Source organism: Mchenga conophoros, linkage group LG1, assembly GCF_057382185.1.
Source record: "Mchenga conophoros isolate Kocher_MC1m ecotype Shallow Benthic linkage group LG1, M_conophoros_male_GT1.1, whole genome shotgun sequence".
NCBI classification, from domain to species: domain Eukaryota; kingdom Metazoa; phylum Chordata; class Actinopteri; order Cichliformes; family Cichlidae; genus Mchenga; species Mchenga conophoros.
In genome coordinates, this window is record NC_140526.1 from 19001314 (window position 1) to 19023678 (window position 22365).

Sequence of the window (22365 nt, forward strand, 5' to 3'; positions counted from 1 at the left end):
TGTTCAACAGAAGTTTAAACTGCACAGATGGTATCTTCCCAAAGGAAAAGTACTATAGCTTACTTGGGTATATTAGACTTAATAGTTACTATATACAGTAATGGACTTCTATACATTTTACATCAGATTAAAACGTTGTGTGTAAAATTCAGACAATTAATTATTAAAAGCTGGACATTTTAAATGAGAATAAGAAAGAAAATTATGTCTTTGTGCCCCCTTTTCCCTGTTCATGCCCTATCGGCCCCCCTGGCTAAACTTTGCTAGATCCGCCCCCGCACAGTTACCAGCCGTCAGCTACGTAGAAAAAGATCCTGGTGTAGAAAGTAATATTAAATAAATCCTAACAACAGCTGATCAAGCTTAAACGTGCTGCTGTTGTTCAGCCGCTGGTTTCCTCTTTCTGGCGCGAAGTGGGCAATAAACAAAGAAGAGAGACGGACAGAAAAGCTGATCAGCTGATCATTAATCAGTTTCACAATTGAAGTAGCAGCAAGGAGAGGGAGGGAGAGAGAGAGGCAGTCGCTCCATATATCGGTTGTTAAGCTTAACGCGAGGATGCTTTACAAACATTCAGAGATGAACTTACACACTTGCTTTACTTCTCTCTGGGAAAACTTCCTCGGAGATGAAATGCCAGTTTGGTAGTGAGGCTACAAATACACACAGCGCTCTATCACGTGATGCATACTGCTCCGAGTGCTAAGGTTATGGGCCGAGTTAAGCCATGTTGCAAGTTTTGTGAGGTACTTTTTTGATATTTAATGGATCGGATTACATCTTTTATTTCTCTCTGATATCCGAACCAGTAATTTAGGTCAGTATCCGACCAATACCGATGCGTAATATCAGATCGGTCCATCTCTAATCTGTAGTGCAAACGGAATGAGACATACACACTTAAAACTATGAAAGAGCGCTGGTCAGGCTAACCTGTGAGATTTGGATAATCTGGTGGTTGATAAATATTAAAGCTATTTAAGGTCTACCTGAGGTTCCCTTGACTGCCACAGCATCAGTCATCACTCCTCAGATGATGTTCAAGTCTTCCTACCTACGGTGTTTATCTGCTCTGAGGCCACTGAGACTGATTTTAAGTGTTTTGAGGTGCAACCTGCTACACAGTGGATGAATAAAGATAGATGAGATTAATCATGACTCTGCTGTTATGAAACAGCTTAAGGGTATTAAGATTATACACACACACACACACACACACACACACACACACACACACATAAAACCTGACTCAGAGCATTTGATTTTAGGATAAGTAATAGTTTCAATCACTCAGCAAGATTGTGTCATGTATGTTAACATACCTTCCATGGTGAAAAATCACAGTGACGTAAAGTTGCATGTCCCACTAAATAATGCAAAACTAGAAAATGATGCAGCAAATACACCAGTGATGTGTAAACCAGTGAAAGAAATTAAAAACATTTTTACAAATGACAATTACACACTAAAGAGACTCAGACTGCTGACTAATGTGCTTGTTGTCCTTTATGCTTCATTACTGTCCAAGGAAATGTTTATTGCATGCTTTTTGTGCATTTTATTGAGACATGTGCACACTGTTCCCACAGGAGACATCTTTAAACTGGGTTAAAGTCACATGAAATAATAACATGTAGCAGCACATCAGAGAGTCTGTCGTCACATAAATCTGATTTCATGTCGTTAAACCAGTCAAACAGGGTGATGACTTAAACCTACTGCACAAAAACACAGTTCGCCCCCCTCGCTGATAATACTCTCCTCCGGATCACACCTGATTAGGTTGCACGCAGATCTGAACACCTGGCGTTACAGCATGCCTCAAAATCTCCTTTGTCCTCAAATCATGGGACACTGGTGATGAACTGCAGCAGGGCTAAAAGATATATATTTTTCATAACCAGAGCTTTTCTTTCAGCTAAGTTGACACATTAAAGAGATGTGGGGAAAGGGTTTATTCTTCCTTACATTAACTGTTCGTTCTTCTATAGCAGAATAATAAATATTAGATTATGCGAATTTAATCAAAATCATTTAAACTCTTGCAGTGATTGAAAACTTGGTGGACTTCATGTAAGAGGCTTCTGTCTGACAGAAGACAGGTCTTCAGTTTTTTTCAATGCGTCAATGCTGTATTAGTGTCCTGAACCAAACATTTCAAACTGATCCAGTTATAGGAATCCTTATTTAAGGATTATGATGAAAGTGACTTGTATGGATTGTGTGCCTGCTGGCATCACTCTGACCGAAGGGTTAATATGGGTTAACTAACTCCTGAGCAGAACTAGCAGCATGCTGCATGCAGGGAGCAGTACAGTGAAGAGCGTGGGGCTGTGCTTGTGTGTTTGCCCTTTCAGTGTTTCCTGGTTTGTCTGGTCGGACGTGGGGGGGCTCTGAGCTGCAGGCACGGTGCTGGGTGGGAGCGTTGTGCGGCTGGCGCACATGTTGTAGAGGTTTCCAGAAAACTCTGTCTTCCTGGACTCTTGTCTTAGAGACTCCCAAACAGCTGCTGCTTCTCCAGGACAGCCGGCCAGAGCTGAGTTGGCACAAACGTGAAATGCATTCCAGGACCTTGAAAGAACCAGGACAGGAAGAGAGGTTAGCATCTCCAACACAATAATAACCCAGTATGTTAAAGTAATGAGATTACTACAGCGTTGATAAGTAGCAGACTTCCTGTGGTTTATCACTTCTCTGGTGTCCTGCAGGACCCTCTGACATCACTTTTGGGTCACAGACTTAAGACAGCTCATTTTCTGGTAATTCGAAGGAGACCTATTATGTTTACTTCCAGCTTCATATTTTATTCTTAAGGCCTTTGCACACAGCGCATTGTTAAAAAAAAAAAAACTATTTCACTCGCTGGACCCACGTCCTCATTTTAGGTTTGACAGTGTTTTTAGTAGATAAAAGTGAAGGCTTGGACATGAACTGAGCTGCGGTTTGGGGAAGGCCTCGAAGGGGACTGGCGATGGCTCCCGGGCCTGGCAGATCCCCATGCACCGTCTTTCTGAAGCAGGTTTGTGTGACGTGTACACACTGTAAATATATTTTTGTGAAGCTTTTTACCTCAAAAATGCACCACTAAGCAACTGAGTATATCAAGCACTGATGAGATGGCCCTGATGTTTCTAAACAAAAATCATAAGAAACTGAGATTCATCCGATTCTCATGAGAAGGATGCTTTCATACATATTTAAGGATGTCAATGAGGCAGTTTGAGCTGTTGTTGGAAGACTTGTAACAACTTCTGAGGATGCAGAGATCCAGTTGACCCAGAGCAGCAACTAGCAGTGTGTCTGAGGTAAACCAGTATTATCTTACCAATTCCAGATCACTCGCATTTTAACCTACAAGCTCACTGGTTGCCAGATGCAGTGGCCTGATTGGTCAGATCTGTTTATCTGGAACTGAAAAACTAAATTTGATTCATAAATTCATCCAGCGATAATATGTTTGGTATGCATTAAAAACAGGTGAGTCCAAAAAATATTTTGAAAGGACAAAGAAACACAGCCCTTCAGCTCTTGATCTGTGACCTCAGTGAACACTTTCCCAAAGGCTGTGTGGTTTCAGTCACTAGTTTCAAGTCTCATTAACATAACATTAAAAAAATGACAGACTGACACACACAAACACACACCTGCAGATGGCATCGATGTCCTGTGTGCTCTGCTCTTTTTGTGTGTCCACTAAACTGTCCCCGAGTGTGAGTAAACACTGAGCAAAGCGCTTGTAGATGGAACCACATGAAACAGGGATTGCAGCGCTGAGACACACGGGGACCAAGCCTGGTGGAGAGGGAAAGACAAGACACAAGCATATTTGAACACTACAAAAAGATCATTTTATCTAAAGAAGGTCGATGCTCTTTCTCACAATTGAGCACTAAAGACATATAAAACACAACTTTTTCAGTGCAGAAGAAATGAATGCATACATGAGGAGACTGTAAATACAGTGTTACTAAACTAAAAGGTTATGATGGGAGAAAAATAAAACCACTAGATTATTGAGGATTTGAATACAATGTTTGTATGTTCATAGTTGTGATCCATCAGGTTCTTAGATGGATCAAACAGATACAGAAATATGTTGTATTCCATTCATCTGGAGGGATTATACACCCTCAGAGCCAAATTCCATGTAGCACTATAAAGCCATGTATAAGCTGTATGGTTGCATCGGTCAGTCCACATATAACATGTCATATAAAACATGTCTTTATGTAGTTTGAGTTTTCACTGAAACCTTCCTGAAAAGCTGAGACACAAGGTCTGACTGGAGCACTGATTTGGGAGTAAATCTGTACTGCAAGATCGCTTTCAGTTTGTCGTTGGCCTCGAACACATTCGTTTGCCAGCAGACCTGATGAGCTGTTCCAGGGTCAGCCCTAAAACCATAAACATCAATCTGATGCTAAACCAGCCTTCATTTTTCTGGCTCCAGCCTTTACACAGAAATTTGGATGCTCTCTTTCTAATGTACTGGATGTGACTGAGTGCAGTTTGTCTAATTTCTGCCTTTGTGGTTCAGAACTACTGTTGGCTCTGGACAAGCTGCTTACACGGGGTGTAAAGAACACTGATCTTATTTTATATATCACTGAATATTGAAGCATTGATATTTGAATTAAAGAACAGAGCTTAAACAGCAATCCTAAAGGAGATCTGGCTGTCTGTATACATTTGACCAGAGGATATAAAACAAAAGTTAAATATGCATTGCAAAAACAAACCGCTTGTCTGAAAAATTAGCTCAGAAATTGGTGACATCTAGGACATTTTTGCCTTTTCTCCACATGCCACTTGGAACTTTTGTGATTCAATCAGTCTAAGACGACCTTGTTTCTGCCTAATGCCAGTGCACGTTATTAGCTGCATCATTAAACCCCTGATGTTTTGCTTTTGCTTCTCTGTGTTCTTTCTTTGCAGATGTTTTTTAATAGCTGTCTCTGCAGAAATGTAATGAATTCCTGTTGCGAAATTTCCATGTTACTTGGTAGATTTTTCCACAAATGAGCTTCATTCATAAAATGCGGTTGCACGCTTCACCACCACTGCAAGTCACAGCTAATTGCATTATGGTTCCCGGTTGTTGGAAAGTGTTCTCATGAGCACAATGTCTCCAGGGATTTTCTTCGTGTTTTCCACAAATGTTCAGTTGAACTCGAGGATGAACTGATTACGTTTCTGCACTCAAAGGTCAAAGACATTGTGACCTCAATAAATATGTTGCTTTGTGATAACTCAGTAGCTCCAATTAAGACAGAATTTCACACAAATGACAAATGGAGATAAAATGATGATGTTGTGACTTTTATATGCAAAAGGATAAAGGTCGTGTTCACTGCAATGCCTTAATTTAGTGCAGAAACATCCTTCTGGCAATTATTCAAGGGCATTATGTAGCTATGTTAAAAAGTCAACCCCAAAAACCTTTATATTGTTAGGACAGCCAAGGTGGAAGCAGAATTTGCATTATTTACTATTAATAAAAACCTTATATAAAGATAATAACATAAAATATAAAATAATATATAATAAATATATTTAATATAACTTATACAATAATAAATATTACCACAAGCATCTTACAGGGTGCCTGAGCTTCTTCTGAAACTGATTATTTTCTTCTTCATCAACTTATTTACCCTTTTTTAAAAATTTGCGAGAAATCCAGCCACAGATACTCTGAACAAAAACAAAAGTAGCAGAAAAATTGAGCACAAAATGAAAAAGTGGTTAATCAGTTAATCATTTCAGCTGTACCTTTATGAACTTCTGAGTAGTTTGATTTGTGATAAAAAAAAAAAAAAAAAAACATATTTTGTGTGTTCTCTATGTTATATATGCTCAAATCTACATAATTCAAATACTGAATAACATTAATACTAATATAATAAATGTAGCAAAGTAAAAAACTTCTGACTTTTTAAAGTCTGCTCTGAAGACTATTTATTTAACCCTGACTCGAAACTCTGCACATGGTTTCCTGTGTACCCAGACTTAGTGTATGTGTACAAATGGCAAATAAAAAAAATGAATCTAATCTTTATCTCTAAGATAAATGGTTTTGTTTCCCTGGGAGAAAGATTCTGTAACCGAAGAGTGTAATTGATATCCTGCATTGCACTGGGTATCTATTTTATTCTATTTTATTGTTTCCTTTTTTTAAATCAATGTGTGCTTGGAAAAAAGATTTTAATCTGAAAGATATTACAGTAAAGTAAAGGTTAGATCAAATTTAATATGTGTTGTAGCAGAAATATAACGTGGTATGAAAAGAAGGCTCCAATTTGTCCTCAGCTAAATCTACTTAGTTTCATTCCATTGGTGTTCACACTCAAATACACAATGTTGTACACCTTTCTGCATGCACACACACAAACACACAAACAGCCTGGGGAGCATTTCATTAAGGTAAGCGCATTTGTAAAACCTTTCTCATTAATATCAGAACAAGCTGAAGGGAACATCCCTTATAAGCCATCTGAACTTCTCTGGACCTTTTCTGACAAACCTGAAAGTGCAAAGAAATTGTATATCCGTATACAGACGCAGGACAAAATTGGGGCAGTGAAGAGCACACTCAACACTTACAAAGTTTTCCTACAAGACTGGATTGCACACAAACACGTACAACACGGTCACACTACAACTGGAGAGTACGGCAAGTTCCTTACTGAGGCAGAGGGCGATGGGCAGCAGCACCGTCGAGCTACCTGGATGGGACTTCATTGTTTGGCTCAGAAGTCCCGTGGAGCCGAGTACCACCCCCGAGCAAGAGGCTCTGATGTGAAGCTCCCACTTGACGTAAATCCAAAAAGTGCAAAATTCCTGGCCTAAAATGTGATTTTTCCGACCGTCCGTGGGGAATTTATCAGATGGCAAAAGTACAGCAATGCACGGAGGCACAACCCAGCTGGATTAACAGTGAAAGGGACCAATGCATCACAGAGAGTAAGAGGATGTTGTGCTTGTGTGTATGTGTGTGTGTGCACTGGGAAGGCTTGGAGCAACAGACCAATGAGAGCATCACATCATAGCACAGTGGATTAGAGTGTTCTCATTTCCGGTTTTCAGTATTTGGAACATTTGTTTGAAACCCAGATATATGATCTTATAATGATTTTGCTGTTCACACTTGTGAGACACCTACCTGTTGCAAAAATCTGTTTTAACCATTGAACAGAGACTTTGTAAGTGAACAGTCAAACAAACCATTATTAAAGGTGTCAGGAGGCAGGAGGATTTTTTTGTGCACAGATGGATGACATCCCAGTGAGGATAACACAATCAGGCTCACCTGGGAGTCCAATGTGGTTCCACAGCGCCTTCTGGGAATAGCCTCAGCCCACGAGAGAATTCATCCGCTTTTTAGGTTATGACAATAAGAGACAAAGACAGAACTGTTAAACTGTTGAAAATGGGTGCTTGTGATCTTTACTCCTTGACTTCCTTGTGATTCCATCTTACATCCCCCTCCTCACCCTCCCAGATGGCTCACACTCTGTGCATTAGTATAAGTCCTGGTTGACATCTGCATACCGACACAGGAGGAATAGGAACCCATTGTTAATCTGCGGCTTAGAACAACCATCGACTGCAGAGTAATCTGTCTGTGTCCCAAGCTGCTGCCCTGAATCGATACATCACTGGAGCTACTTTGGCAAAAAGTCTTCCTGGAAACATCTGCATTAGCTCATCAAATTCATCACTTTGCAATGTCATATTGCAGATGTGTAACATTTACGGTGCCATGAAAAAGATGTCATTCACATCTATCAGTTGGGAAAGGTTTCAAAGACATTTCTGAGGCTTTAGGACTCCAGAGCTATTATCTACAAATGGAGAAAACTTCAAACTGTGGTAAACCTTCCCAGGAGGGGCCACTGTCACCAAAGAAGCGCTTCAATAACTCTTCCAAAAAGTCTCGAAAGAACCCACATTTGCCCAAAAACATCTTTGTGATCCCCAAGATTTTTGGGAAAACATTCTTTGCACTGACGAGACAAAGGTTTGCCTTTTTGGAAGGTTTGAGTTACTGTTACATGTGGCATAAAACTAACACAGCATTTCTTAAAAAGAAAATCGTACCAAGTCAAACATGGTGGTGGTCAAGAGTTAGTCTGGGCCTGCTTTGCTGCTTCAGGACCTGGGCGAAAAAAGAAGAATGTCTGGCCATCAGTTCATGTTCTAAAACTTGAGCGTGCTGTATATAATCAGGTTATATCTGAAACATGCAAGTGTGACAAAAATGAAATAAATAAAGAAATCATGAAGAGGGCAAATACTTTTTCACTGCACTGTAAACTGGGTGAACTTATCTAGATTTTTTTGCTATTCTAAAAAAGGAAATTCCATTGTTTATATATTTCAGCTATATAAAGGGGGCAATTGTGGCTCAAGAGTTGGGAGTTCGCCTTGTAATCGGAAGGTTGCCGGTTCGAGCCCCGGCTTGGACAGTCTCGGTTGTAGTGTCCTTGGGTAAGACACTTCACCCATTGCCTACTGGTGGTGGTCAGAGGGCCTGGTGGCTCTAACAGGGACCGCAGATTTAAAAGTAAACATTGCCATTTTATGTAAGACGCAAAACTAGCAACTGAAACCGTGAAGTTAGGAAAGAGGCTCACAGATTAAAGGATCTGAAGGACTGTTTTACCCCTAAAATTGTGTTCAGTCTTTTTTTTTTTTTTTTTTTTGTAAGCACAGGAGTCGCCCTCTGTTGGCCAAAGACTGCATGCTTTGAAGAACTTTGGCTTCATTTTTGAGATTTGGAAGTGATGTCCATGTTTTACATGCTTTGTGATTGTCCAAATCAAGGACTTTATATCAGGGGCGGAGCGTGGGGGTGGCTTACTGGGCTTAAGCCCGGGGTCTTTTGGAGTGTAATTTTTTCATAGTTAGATGCCTGGCTGACAACTGTATAAAACAAAAAGTACACACAATATTCGAAGCACATAGTGCACACTGTGGGAATTTACGACTGTGCGTGAATCCCCCCTGATATTGGTATGATCCGAGCTCAGGCACTAAGCGACTGAGCGAGGGGGCGGGGCAGCTGCTGCCTGTGAGTGCGCTGTTGGAGAAACGGAGCCAGCCATACTAAGGAGAGCTTAAGTTTGACCAGGTACCAAAGCAAATCATTCGTACCTTACAAATAATGTAAATATGACGGTGCATCACGAAAGATTGATATCAAACTGATCACTTGACCAATATTACGTTACTTGCTCTTCAAGTGAATCAACAAATGGCGAAATGAAAAGCCGAACAAATGCTATTTTTTTAGAGAGTCTTAGCTTACCTGTGTTTATTTCATATTTTCAGTTCTTACCCTCCCCGACTAAATCAGTTTCAGTTATGTACTGAAATATAAGAATGGACATTAGAGGCTTCTTTCAAAGAAAAAACTCAGGTAAATGTTATTTTATATATTATGCTTTGTATGTTGTTCAGTATATTTCTATGCAAACCAAGAGGGATTTCAGTACACAGCAAGATATTCACATTTGTAACCAGATATTTACATACACTTTAGGGAGAAAACATAAAACATTTTTACTGTACAACATCAATTTAGAGTAAACTTTTGTTTTAGATAAATATTGAAATATATTTTGAATTAGTTAAATGTCAGAATAAAGAGAGACAGAGCTGTCTATTTTTTATTACTTTAATCAAATTTAGGAGCACATATACACTAAGTTTATTGTTAATTAATAAGAAAACTCCAGACGATTCCATTCTGAGCTGAAGAAGCTTCTGATAGGTTAGTAGAGTCCATGTGAGTAAATTGGTGGCACAGCTGTGGATGCATATAAGGCAAAACACAGAGCCTGTTTCTTTGAAATGGGAAAATCAAGAGATGTCAACCAAAACACCAGGAAAAGAACTGTGGAGCTCCATAAGTGTGGCTCAAGTTTGAATACAATTTGGTGCCATTTGCAATTAAGAAATACAGATAGTTTCTCTTCTTACTCTTAAAGTTAACAGATATGTTTTTTATATTTATCAATCTAAAAAAAATAAACATTTAGTCTGATTTGATGTTACAATTAAAAAAGTGTTTGTGTTTTGATCTGAAGAGTGTGTAAATATCTGGTTTCAACTGTATATTTGATGATTGTCAGCACAAAGAGGGAGAGAGAGGAACAGAGAGGGCAAGAGAGGGAGATGGAGAACGAGGACAGAACAGAGATGGAACAAGAGCAGGTGAGACAGACATGTTAGTCAAATGGTCGTTTACCAAAAGTATCACCGTATCATAGGTACTCATGTATCTCGTACCTAGTGTTTCTTTTTAGGTTTGTTATTTTTCAAATTCTATATTTACTAAGTTATGCAGGCTTGTTTATACAACAAGGCTAAATAATTATATAAACTTTTCTCAATCTAAATAGTGTACTTTGGTAGAATTAAAAAATAAGTGTAGTGCAGGTCTATGATGATTTTTAGTGCTACTATCATCTAGTTCTGATTCTGGTTCTGTCTTGGTTAAATCCCAAGTAGTCCTGATTTCGAACTGTTGTAGTCCTGTTTTAATTCTGGATCAGTTCTGGGTCTGGTTGAATTGGGGTTTAGTCCTCGTGTCTTGATACTAACAGCTGGAAACGTGTCATACAGCTTTGTTTGACAGAAATGAAGGAGAAAATCTTTTGTTCATTTGTTTGTTTGTTTCTACATGAGCTTTGATCATTCTCTGTAAGATTAAGCTCAGCTATTGAACGGCGTATATTTTAAAGTAAAGGCTTTAAAACCAAGTTAGTACAAACGTCACTAATGTCACATAACTTTCCCGACATGTGGCCAACAGTAATGTTTTAATGTTCTTCGTTATTAAACATTTGCACATAAATAGGTGACATTATATTCAGTACTTAAAGTTTACTCTTTGGCCGCCCCTCATCCGCCGTTTTTTTTCGGCAAAATTATCCACACCCACCGCCGCGCTATGCATTCTGGGATATGTTGGGCCACGAAGTCTACACTGCCACCGCCTTAAAATTCAGGGAAAAGAAGGACGCATTTCAGGGCCGCATTTCGAGCAGCCTTTGAATTGGGACAGCCTTCGGCGCGCCGCTGTGACGTAATCGGCCTTGAAATGCGTACTTTAAGGCTGCAGACCCTGAATTGGGATACAGCCAATGTCGGGAGTTTCCCTGTGCTCAGGGTCCTAATATGCCACACCAACACCGGCCCGTGGCATAGGCCGTATAGGCAAATGCTAAGGGCGCCGTCCATCAGGGGGCGCCACGCCAGTGCCACAAATGTTGAAAAAAAAAAAAAAAGTTGGTACTATTATTTCTAAATACAAAAAATAATCCCACGTTAATTAAAATGCAAAGTAAAGCTTATTTAATGGAAATATTATTTGTTACAACATTACGCCCCCCCACTCCCCGCACGGTGCGCCCCCTCCCTTCCAGTATCATGGTTCCTTTTGGACGTCGCCACATCAAAAAATCAACACAAGATGTCAAAACGGCCAAAACTGTCAGGTGCCCAGGGAAGAAAAAAGAGAAAAGAAGAGGAGGAGAAACGAGAAAAAGACAGAGGTAGGTAACGTTAGCCTACATGAAATTATTTGTCTGAATGTGATAGTAACCTAAATTTTTAGCATTAAGCTAATGTTACATGATTCGCTAATTGCTAATCAATAAATAGCTAGTTAACTGTTTTAACGTCAGTTAATATTGTGGAGGGGGCTAAATTGTTATGGAAAATAATAATGTAACGTTAGGTAATTACAGTACTCCCACCTTTCCCACCATTCCTCATTTGTATTCATCTTTTAAGCAGGTGTTTTTTGTTTACATTGTTATTGCCTTCTGGTTAGCTAACGTTTACCCTGCAGGTAATAGTCACTTTTCCACCCCTGTATATATTATAGTTGTAAGCCTAGTTGTTAAAGTGCACATCATTAATGTTAATTAAGCAATATCACATGAGAGGGAATGCTGTTTTTTAATATGAGCACTGCTGTGATTCGGTCAAAGATAATCATAACATAACATTCTCATATGATATTATACTGTTACTTTGCAATTTACCCCAACATGTGGGTTGCTCTGAGAATCTTTGCCACTCTTCCTGTTACAGTGGCTGCTGCTGAAAGAAGCTTCTCTAAGCTCAAACTCATTAAAACCTACCTGAGATCTACTATGATGCAAGAACGTCTCAGTGGACTTTCCATCATAAGCATAAATCATGTGGTCTCAAATCAGTTGTCATATGATGATGTTGTAGATGACTTTGCTGCAAGAAAGACTAGGAGAGTAAGGCTGTAGCAGGTGATGTGAGGTTGAAGAGGGGGTGGTGTACAGTAAGTCATTCTAGTTAATGCAGTATTAAAAAGCACAACTAGAGAACTCTGTAGGATCCCCTTTTTTGTAATATAGTTGTTAAAGTCATACTGGTTTATTTAATATCTTGTTTTGTGCAGTGCCTTATTTATATTGTATTTTTAATTTATTTTATCCAACTTGTTGACACGTTTTATTGTGTTTATGTATGTAAAATTTATTGTATTTCATATACTCATTTTTTATTTTTTGTATTCATTTATTTATTCATATATTTTTTTATCTTGTTAAATATTCTGATTGTGAATTTGCTTTCTTTAAGTAAAAAAAAAAAGGTCAAAGACAAAGCTATTCGGTTTCTTGTGAGTACATACACTACACTGCCGATGTAGGGGGGCGCCACCTAAAATCTTGCCTAGGGCGCCAGATTGGTTAGGGCCGGGCCTGTGCCACACCCCTGAACAGCTGCAGTTTATCCTGAGGCTATATTTAAATGTTTGGACCTTATGTTTAAATTAAAACCAATCCACACTGAAAACAACTTTTGTTGTGAGATTCTCCTCAAAGAGGACTGCTGCTGACAACTTTTGTGAAGTGCTGCGCTGACCGTTTTCCTCCTCCTCTTCTTTCACTTAGCTCAGAGCCGTGATCCATGCACGGTTACTTTGCTGTTGCGAAACTGTCCTGTTTGCCTCACGCAGGACACCCAGCTTGTTGTGTGATGATCCCACCAGCGTTTTCCTGGACAGCTCTGCAGAGAGCTGCAATTTGCTTTGTCATGAACAGTTGAGACGATGGTCGCAGAAGATTCCAGATATAATATTCCTTATTCAATTTGTTTTAAAAGGACAATGTAGTTTTTTCTTATTCTTTTAATAATACAGGAAGTCAAAGCTTTAAAGTGTCACAAAGTATTTAAACACAATCTGATGAATAGAAGCTCAATATAAAATGTCAAAAGAATTATTAAAATAATTAAATATTATTCAGTAATTGTTATTATCAAAAAGTATGTTCCTAAAGGAAACTGAAAGCCTAATTAATAGTGTAGAAAATGTTTCAAGCATTTCAATTTACAAGTAAAACAATATACACAAGATGTGAATATTGATATACATGTAGCACACTAAGTATTCACACTAAAAACAAAATATGCAGTAGCAGCATTAGTAGGATATGACAGAGTTTTTAAATGGCAATCCTGCAGACTGTCAGCTGTCCAAGGATGACCCCGCCTGATCTAGACTCACACACTGAAAGATACAGGTGGATTATTATATAGCTATAGGAAATTGCAAAATGATGTCATGCAACTTTCTTTTCTATAAATCTAACATTGCTTCCTTAATTTTTTTTAGATCATGACCAGCAAAACTATAAACTTTGACCTGGATTACTTATAATAAAGGCACCCTTTCTGACACACTTCAAAGATTTTCCATGTTTATATACAGAAAGTCTTATTTCAGTGGATTTCAGAATCACATGTTGCTTTCATTGTTGTACCTAAACAATGAAACCTGCCTTGAAAAGATGTCATTTGGCCTGATTGCAGTGGTAAACGGCAACAGCCATCAAGAAGGAAGATAGAGTTGTGTAAGTTTGATTGACAGCATTGGATTAAGGCCTTACGCAACACTGTAGGGAGTAGAAAAGATAAATCCAGATGAGATTAGGATCTGGATCCTCGCTCTTTCCAATGCTCTCTCTCCATCCATTCATCCATCGCTCCCCCTTTCTCTGTTTCACATTAATACATTAGGTGTTCAAAAATTACCCATTCCAGTGTGAGCGGTGGAACTGCATTACATGCCTATGTTCGTGTTAAGATAATTAGCATTTCACTTCCTTAAAATCTGTAACAATTAAGCAAATGAGCATCAGATTGGCCAGCAGACACACATAGATAGATCAAGCAAATTAGGTCATAAAGAGAGGAGCTGAAGCTTCTCTTCTTCAAGCTTTTATCCTAGCGCCATCTAGAGGGTAAAAATCATGCTTCAGACTCCGACTGTAAGGATGATTATTCCTGTCCTGAAACTCTGGACTGGACAAGATGACGAATCAGTTTCTTTGACCTCCAGTCACCTAAAATATGACACTTTGCTGTTTTAAAAATGAAATCACATTTGCATTAAAGCAAGAAGTCAGAACGTGTAATTGAATCCACTATTTTCTAGTAATTATCCTCATTTATTGACAAATTGGGTCTTAATTTAATAATTTAGTAAATCTGAAGCAAAATACGACTAGAGATCATTTTTTGAGGAGTGATTTCTCTTTGGTGAGTTGGTTCTTTAATCCGTTTAGGCTTGTTATTTACACTAGCAAAGAGAGAGAGATATAAAAAATTCATCTTTTGTTCTGACATTATACAACCCAGTTTCAGTGTAAGCCGTAAACAGAAGGCACTCATTACATTTAAGCGAGAAAACATTTCATTTGTTTTCTTTGTGCAATATTATATTAGAAATTTCAGTTTCGTGCATTTCAGCTTCGTGATTTATTTTTTAAATAAAGTCCTATCTCTGTTATTTTGAATGTAATGCCAGCAAAAAACTGTGTAAAACTTTGGGGAAGAGCAACAAAATACTGTGGGGCCAAAAACACTTCTCACTCACTTTAGCTAAGTTGGTAAAAACAGCTTCTCAGACATTTAGAAATAGAATTTAACATACAGTGTAATTAGAAAGATGATTTCACCAGGCCAAAGATGGCCATCACATTCAGGTTTTCAGGTGGTGCTGGATTCAAACAACAGTCAGAGCACGGGTTTATAAACAGAGCCACAAAAGCAAGTTAAAACTCTGACATGAAAAGAAAGGAAAACACACAAAGAAGATCCAAAAACTCTAATATGTTCTTGAGATCCAGCCTGGACAATGACGTAAAATATAAAGCTGTTTTCTGACCCCTCAAAATTTTAACTTCCTGATAGAAGTAATACTATGCATCCTGTGAGTTAAAGAGAGATTTGTAGACCCAAAGTCAGCATCTCTATGATGCAGAGCTATTAATCTGCACAGATTATCTATCCTGTGCATCTGTGAAGGCACCACTAGTGCTAAACAATGATGATGATGATGTAAACTGGCAGACCAGACCTGTCACCCACTCGGGGGAAAATTCAAATCCAATTAAATTTTGGGTGTGAATAATTTTAAGATCACTGCACTTTACGCGACGATCGTAAACTGTAAGGTTTCCAACACGAGACTTTTATAAGTTTATTTCATACAAATTGTATTATTTTGTCCACAACTCAACACAGCTGAAAAAATTTGTAATATTACTTACAAGAGCCACTGCAAATCTTCATGTCATTTTAAAATAAACCCCTCACCGCAGTCCGGGGATGAGATCACATGAGCCAAACCCCTCCACCCCCCCCAATATCAATGAAGGTTTAAAAAGAAAACAACAGAAACACTGTCAGATCCTTTCTCCCCCACCAGAAGTCTCTAAAATGCTGCTATGAGACAAAATGCTTGTTGGCTTGAGAAATAACTTGCCAGTCTTAAACAATGAGCTGCCAGATCAGCTTCAAAAATATGAAATGTTTGTAATAGCCTGTGCTTAAAACACTGATGAACAGGACAAATATGTGGGAACTAAACATCTGTGTGAAGAATAGGGAAGAGGCACGTAAAATGTTTAAATCACACCCAAAAAATGAAAAAGAAGTAGGTGCTGCTTCCCCCAAAACTAGGGAAAAAACGTCCCCAAGAAGCATCCTTTAATAAGAATTAATTTTAAGTGCCCTTTAAAGCTTTGAGGAATTTCTTCAAGTCTTTTTTTCTTCTTCTCAGTTGCAAAAATACCTCTAGCAACAAAAATAATGGAAATAATCTTAAGGTACCTTTAAAGGCAACTCTGAAACAGTCGCGGTAGAGTTTTATTTAGTTCACTACAACCCTAAGCAGGCCAAGATTAGTGTTTTGGTAAAAAAAAAAAAAATCCTATAAATACTTCATCTTGGCGCATTTTTGCATGTTATTGTGGGGTGTTATCCTTTTTTTTTTTTGCAACAAGAGCTCCTAAACTCTGTTGGAAAAACAAAACAAAAACAGCCTAAGGACAAAAAACATTTTATGCAGCTAGGCAGTTTTGAGCATGTCCTTCGCCGGTGTCCCCTCAGTCTGTCCCGTCATAAATAAGTCTGAAATGTGAGTCTGTGCAAACTACGAGTCTTGTCTGAATGGATTCATGTGATCTTGGTTTGGCTGCAGACCAGAGGCAGACTGTGCATGTTTCAATTAGATTAGCAGTAAGTTTATTACTATCAGCTACATCAACTAGCCAGCCTACAAAAAAATTTAAACGCAAATAAAAATAAAAATAAGCTCTACTTGAAAATAAATTGTCATCGCTCTCAGTTTCGTAGAAATCGGGGCTGGATCTGCTGTCCATCTGCTCTCCGTCAGTCTGAGTCTGTATATCGGCTCGTCTCCGGGGATGTTCACCCATCCCATCAGATTTTCTTCCGAACGTTAGCAGCCACCGTGTGGCCGTACAGCAACCGGTCCCGTTCCCGCACTTCCTCTTGCAGCTTGGCCTCCGCCACCCGGAGCTGGCGGATGGTCGCCTTCATCTCCTTCATCTTTACCTCCATGAGCGCGATGATGTCCCGCTGCTCGTTCAGCTTCCTCAGTAGCTCGGCCGACGTGGTGCCAGTGGTCAGAGAGTACGAGTGGTCCAGCGGGCTGCTGGTCACGCTGACATACTGCACCGGTGCCGCCGCGGATGAGGTGTCCACCTGTGAGTCGCCAGCCGTTACCTCGGCTGTACCGCCGACCTGCCCCGTGTAAGATGTCCCCTCCGTTTGGACGGGCAGTCGCGCGGTGCCCAAGTACTCCCCGTTTTGGCCAATCTGCACCACGGTGATGCTGTCGTCGCTCGCTTCCCCGCCTGCGTTGGCCTCGGCTCCTTCTGCGGTGCTGCCCAGCACGGAGCTGGTGACAACAATTCCGGAGGTCGCAGCTGCGGCGGGCGCGGGAACCGCCGCGGATACTTTCCTGCCTCTGCCCCGCCGACTCCTGCGCTCATTCACCCCTCGCAGAGGGAAGAGGGACGGCACCCGGATGCTGTAGGTTTTCCTCCCGCCGGCGAAATGCACGCTGCAGACTCGATGCCCCGTAGTCGGCTGGAAGGTGCTGAAGCAGCCGCTGACCCCGGCCCGGGAGATGTTCCTCAGCCACTGCTCTCTGAGAGCGGTGTCCTTAGGAAACGTGTAGAAGCGCAGTTCCCGGTCCCGGTGCGAGTTGTTGTAGCAGCCGGGGACACAGCAGGTGAACCCAGGCATATTTACTTCAGCGCCGAGGCTAAATCTGCGGCCTTCGGGTGAACTTAAGATTATTTTATTTTTGTTTCTTTATTCTATGCTATGTTATCAAGATCGGCGGCCTGCAAGCGGAACTACACGTCCCACAACGCTAACAACTTCCTGTTTATTTTTTAGCAAAAGTGAGGCGCTCTCCTTCGTACGACGACTAAATCCATCCGAGATTAGCCGGCCGCGGAGCACACGAAGCTCTTGCATATGATGAATTCACGGATGCTGTTTTATTTTCAACGGTAAATGTTTTTTCTTGTTCTTAGCTCTGTTATCAGGGTAATCGTCCACCACTGAGAACTAAAAGTCCCACAATTCCTTGCGCTTCCTGTCCATAACCGTTAGTGATATAACGCCTCTGCTGGTCAGTGTGTGTAATGACACCGTTCAAGTAGGCGTGTGTGTAAAGAAAATACTATCAACGTGTTAAAAAAACAACAAAAGAACTTAATTAATTATTGATCTTTTTAAAACAAACGCTGTATTTTAATGTAAAACAATTATATTTTTATATAGATGCAGACAGACTTCTATTTTCTTCTCAAAGGAAAATAATTTTTAGAATCACAAACTAAGGTGTTTTCAGTTACAGCTGATGATTAACTGATTAAAGCAACCTAAGTCTAATTGGGGGAAAACTTCAAATACAGAATAACAATAGTGTAAAATTTGATTAATACATATGTGCAATCAGAAATAACCATGGAGAATAAAAAACTTTTTAGATGGAGCAATTTTATGAAATTCAAGTCTAATAATTTAATGTCCTGCTTTTTCTTTTGGCTTGCCCTTTTAGGTGTTGCTATAGCAGATCATAGGCCTCTGTCTCACCCTATAACTTTTATCCCCCTTAATCACACAATCAGCCATTGTCATCAGTAAATGTCATATTTTGGGGTGAAATCACCGTTAATAATAGCAACAGTGCATCCCCACCAGTATAAATATCTAATCAACTTACATCTAATAAGCATCCACAGAAGGTGTATTGTATTGTATTGTATCTTTATTTTGAACATGTTAAATTAGTACAATAACAGAAAAAAGAGACAAACAAACAAACACAGCAAAACAAAAGGAAAACAAAAAACAATAATTATAAATAACTCATAACATGTTCAAAAAGGAAGAAGCATAATCTTATTTAATCCCACCCCCTTTCACTATTTAGTAATTAATAGTCTACACTTTTTCTTCCTGTTTCCCTGTCCATCAGAAATTCTTCATTACAATTACATTACATGTTACATGTGTTTTTTATTTATTTATCTATTTTTATATTTTTACATTTATACTTTAAATATATACTTATATAAACATACTTGTGCACCTACACATATATACACATCACTGTTGTGAAAATAGTGGGTGAGAACACCCGATCAGAGCCCTACCTCCTTCCTTTACTTTGCAAAAACCACAATTTTGAACTGAGTCATGCTGGGACATTGCTTCAGTTCTTCACTCTATTCCACAGCCTCCCTCCACACACAGAGATGCAAAAACGTTGTCATGTTATACGGATACAAGGATGTTTTAAATTTAATTCCCCCTTCAAATTGTATCCCTGTTTCCTTTTAGAAAACAATTTGAGAATACTGTCAGGAAGTAGGTCGTTTATTACTTTATACATAATTTGTACTGTGAGAAAATGAACCAGGTCTGTGAATTTTAGTATTTTTGATTTTAAGAATAGCGGATTTGTATGATCTCTGTAGCCAGTTTTATGGATTATCCTTATGGACCTAGATTGATGATAGCAAACATTTATGAGTATTGCCCCAAACCTCTGCACTGTAATGCAAATATGGTGAAATCAGTGAACAATATTGAATGTTGGATGATTTGTGATCCAGATGTGTTTTACTTTACTTTACTCATGGTGATATATCATGTGTGTATTTTATGAGAATTTCAAAAAAGGTATCAACAGGTATTTTTCACTAATTTAAAGTTAGACTGATTTTCAGTCTGTTTCCTTGGATTGTTTGTTCATCTTTCCATGTCAGCTGCCACACTGTCCAGGTGGTAGTAACCATTATCATCCACCTGATGGCCTTGTAGATCACTCTTCCTGCACTCCTGTGCTGGTTTAGTGTTTGGCTGGTTTAGTGGTTGGCTGGATGGTTGTGGATTTGGACGCTGCAGGTGTCACTTTTCTGATCATCATCACACAGCTATTTCTGCAGATTTAGTTTATTATTTACACACTGTAAATCTGTAGTAGCCAAATAAACCTCATACCGTATTCATCTAACATCATTTCACAAAGTAAACACCAAAGTTTAAAAGCATTTTTAAAAATAAATTGTATTTGAAAAGGCTGAGGCAAAAGAATGTAAACCAAAGTCACCCCTGCCAACAGCAGCATTAAACATGAGCGCTCACACACACCTCTACAAGTTTAAAGTCTAGTGTGTTGCTCATGGTGCCAACAGATGAACTAAGAGTTAACAATGGGTTCTTATCAGGGAAAAAAGATACATTTAAAATGGTATCTGTGTTGCAGTAAGTAAGGTCCTGCTATTATACTTGCATCAGGGCACTTATCTGGTTATTTGAAACATATGTTACTGGCCCTCCATTCAAAAACAAACAAAAATCACTATTGATTCTCCACAAACAAATATTGAATATATATTTGAGTTTGTTTCTGTGAAATCTGTGCAATTGTAACTAATACTGTCAAATAAAATTAACCAGAATAAATTATCAAAATACATTTAACCGGAGACATTATATGAGAGGGATGTCACTAAAGTAACTGAAATACAAGGGAAAACACTGCAATAGCAAACGTGGTAGAATTAGGCTATAACTTTCAGAGAGTTTTAAGAGAGTTTTTAACCGTTTTAAACCTTAATTTCGTCTCAAAGCAAGCAAATTATTTTGTCGATATATTTAGATTGGAGTGGTAGCTACGCCTTGAGTTTTGGTAATGGTTAAAAATAACAAGTGAGATAACTGCTTTGGGGTAGACGACTGCCCACTTGGAAGAAGCTTTGAGGCAACTGTTGTTGCGATTTATATAAAACTGAATTGAAATTTTTTAGATTAAACGAGTGAAACTAGTCGACGTACTGAGGGATTTGTACAGGTAGCGCACTGAATCATGGGGAAACTATTGAAAGTTAAAGTAATGCCTTAACAGCAAGGGCACATATTTTATTCGTAAGACGTATTTATACATTAATAAAAAATATCTTTAAAAGCAAGGTTTTGTGAAACTTTTAGTATCTTTGTGTTTAAACATAACGTGTTTCCTATGAGTCCCCCGTGTTGATTTTCCGCCGGTGACCTATCTTCACAGCTTTAGTATGTCCGGTTCCCGTCACAGTATTGCTGTTGCTGCTGAAGTTACCATTAGCAACTGGGCAGCGCCCGGCTCGACACCTTCCGACGTCGCTGATGTTGTGCTGCCAAATACAGTAGGTAGTTAACGTTTCCTTGCTTTTCACTTGGGATTTGTTTTAAATAATACCCGTTTGTAGATACTTTAACGCTAAACAGTGAGCCCGAGAAATATCTGCGTTTACTGGGAGTTTTTTGTGCACGCTCTGCGGTTGTCTGGCCAGCTAGCTGAACGTGCTAGCTAACGTTATCAATAACCTGACTGTTTAGCTAGCTCACTGTGTGTGTAGGTGTGTGTGCACTTGTAGCAGTACGCGTGTTTGAAACGAAGACGTGGTCACTTTGAGGAAGTTTGCAGTGTTTTATGACATATGTCTGATCCCGAGCTACTACTTCTGATTCAGAAAGCGACGAGTCCGTGTGTCATGCCTTTGATATCTCATCTGTCTAGCTGACTCGGCACGGCACGGCTCAGTTGCCAGTGTTGTCGGTGTGTGAGAGACTTCAGCTGCATTCGGCTGCTTTAGCCTGGCGCGGATGCGGTTTAAACGAGAGAAGGTTCCCAAAGGTGGCACGGGTAATGCAGGTGCAGGGGCACGCAGACTTTCCTCCGTCACCCTTCTGTTGTACAGTCATCATGGCCACAGGGAGAGTCAGCAAGATAGACCTGCTCATTGTTCACCTATATAGCACTGTGCTAAATATGGACACACCCCGCATTTCTTTATATTTTGCTAGGAAAACGGAAAATAGGTACAGCAATTTATGGCTTGAGAGAAGTTCATACCTGAGCCAAAGCTGCTGTTCTCCTGTTTCTCCTCTCAGCATATTCCTTTCCTTTTCCCCCCTTACTTCTCCCTAAGAGTCCACATTCAGTCCCCAAAGACTGTAGTCTTTGTAGTGGTACATTTAGTTCATTAATATTTATAAATCAATTTCACTTTTTACTTTGAATTATAAAGTTTTTAGAAAACCTCTGAATTAAAAGGATATGTTTTTTGTGTTTTTGTGTATGTTTTTCAGCTTAGTTGATTTTTATGCATATGTATTTAATGTAGATATGGCCTGCTATTTAAATCAGTCTATTATCATTCCAGATCAGGAAAACAAGGGAGTAAACTCATACTGGTTCAGGTGATTTATAACTTTCAGAACAACATTAAGTGAGCGATAAATAATTAGATTGTTCTGGCTGCTGGTTTTTATGTTTAGCCTGGTTGAAAGACAAAAGATGACATTGACATTCAGTGGGTGTGAACAAGGAAAGGCATGTTAAGTATGTGGCAGGACACGGCATGAGAGCCTGTCACAGAGGTCTGATAAGAAAAACTGGGCTGAACTTTCATGAGACCTGCAGATACACTCAAAGCTGGG

At 39.3% G+C, this 22365-nt stretch overlaps 3 protein-coding genes across 7 annotated transcripts in view; 1 reads left to right on the forward strand and 2 right to left on the reverse strand.

Moving 5' to 3' along the window:
* Positions 1-277: 277 nt before the first annotated feature.
* Positions 278-6984, reverse strand: nrn1lb (neuritin 1-like b). The gene is made up of 3 exons (XM_085268847.1): positions 6687-6984; positions 3645-3792; positions 278-2571 (listed from the first exon to the last, which is right to left on the reverse strand). Exons 1-3 carry the CDS (start codon positions 6739-6741, stop codon positions 2268-2270), a joined length of 507 nt encoding a protein of 168 aa, XP_085124973.1. The 5' UTR covers positions 6742-6984; the 3' UTR covers positions 278-2267.
* Positions 6985-16779: 9795 nt separating this feature from the next.
* thap11 (THAP domain containing 11) lies at positions 16780-17610 on the reverse strand. The gene has a single exon (XM_085268918.1). It carries the CDS (start codon positions 17608-17610, stop codon positions 16780-16782), a length of 831 nt encoding a protein of 276 aa, XP_085125044.1.
* A 154-nt stretch (positions 17611-17764) lies between these two features.
* The window catches only part of gfod2 (glucose-fructose oxidoreductase domain containing 2), a 13932-nt gene continuing 9331 nt past the window's right edge, over positions 17765-22365 (forward strand). Inside the window, exons 1-2 of one of the 5 annotated variants that reach the window (XM_085268860.1) lie at positions 17765-17882; positions 20951-21068. In XM_085268860.1, the coding sequence (XP_085124986.1) occupies positions 17848-17882; positions 20951-21068 (153 nt within the window). In that variant the 5' untranslated portion in view covers positions 17765-17847. The other 4 variants (XM_085268869.1, XM_085268885.1, XM_085268893.1 and 1 more) reach the window with 4 other exon arrangements.

What these genes read in the sequence shown, in the direction of transcription:
- nrn1lb (XM_085268847.1), bottom strand. Translation starts at nt 6,741, where the DNA reads ATGAAGTCCCATCCAGGTAGCTCGACGGTGCTGCTGCCCATCGCCCTC. An exon ending in GCCCATCGCCCTCTGCCTCA is followed by an intron (nt 3,793 to 6,686) that starts GTAAGGAACTTG and finishes CCTCTCCACCAG; the next exon opens with GCTTGGTCCCCGTGTGTCTC. An exon ending in GACATCGATGCCATCTGCAG is followed by an intron (nt 2,572 to 3,644) that starts GTGTGTGTTTGT and finishes GGTTCTTTCAAG; the next exon opens with GTCCTGGAATGCATTTCACG.
- thap11 (XM_085268918.1), bottom strand. Translation starts at nt 17,610, where the DNA reads ATGCCTGGGTTCACCTGCTGTGTCCCCGGCTGCTACAACAACTCGCAC.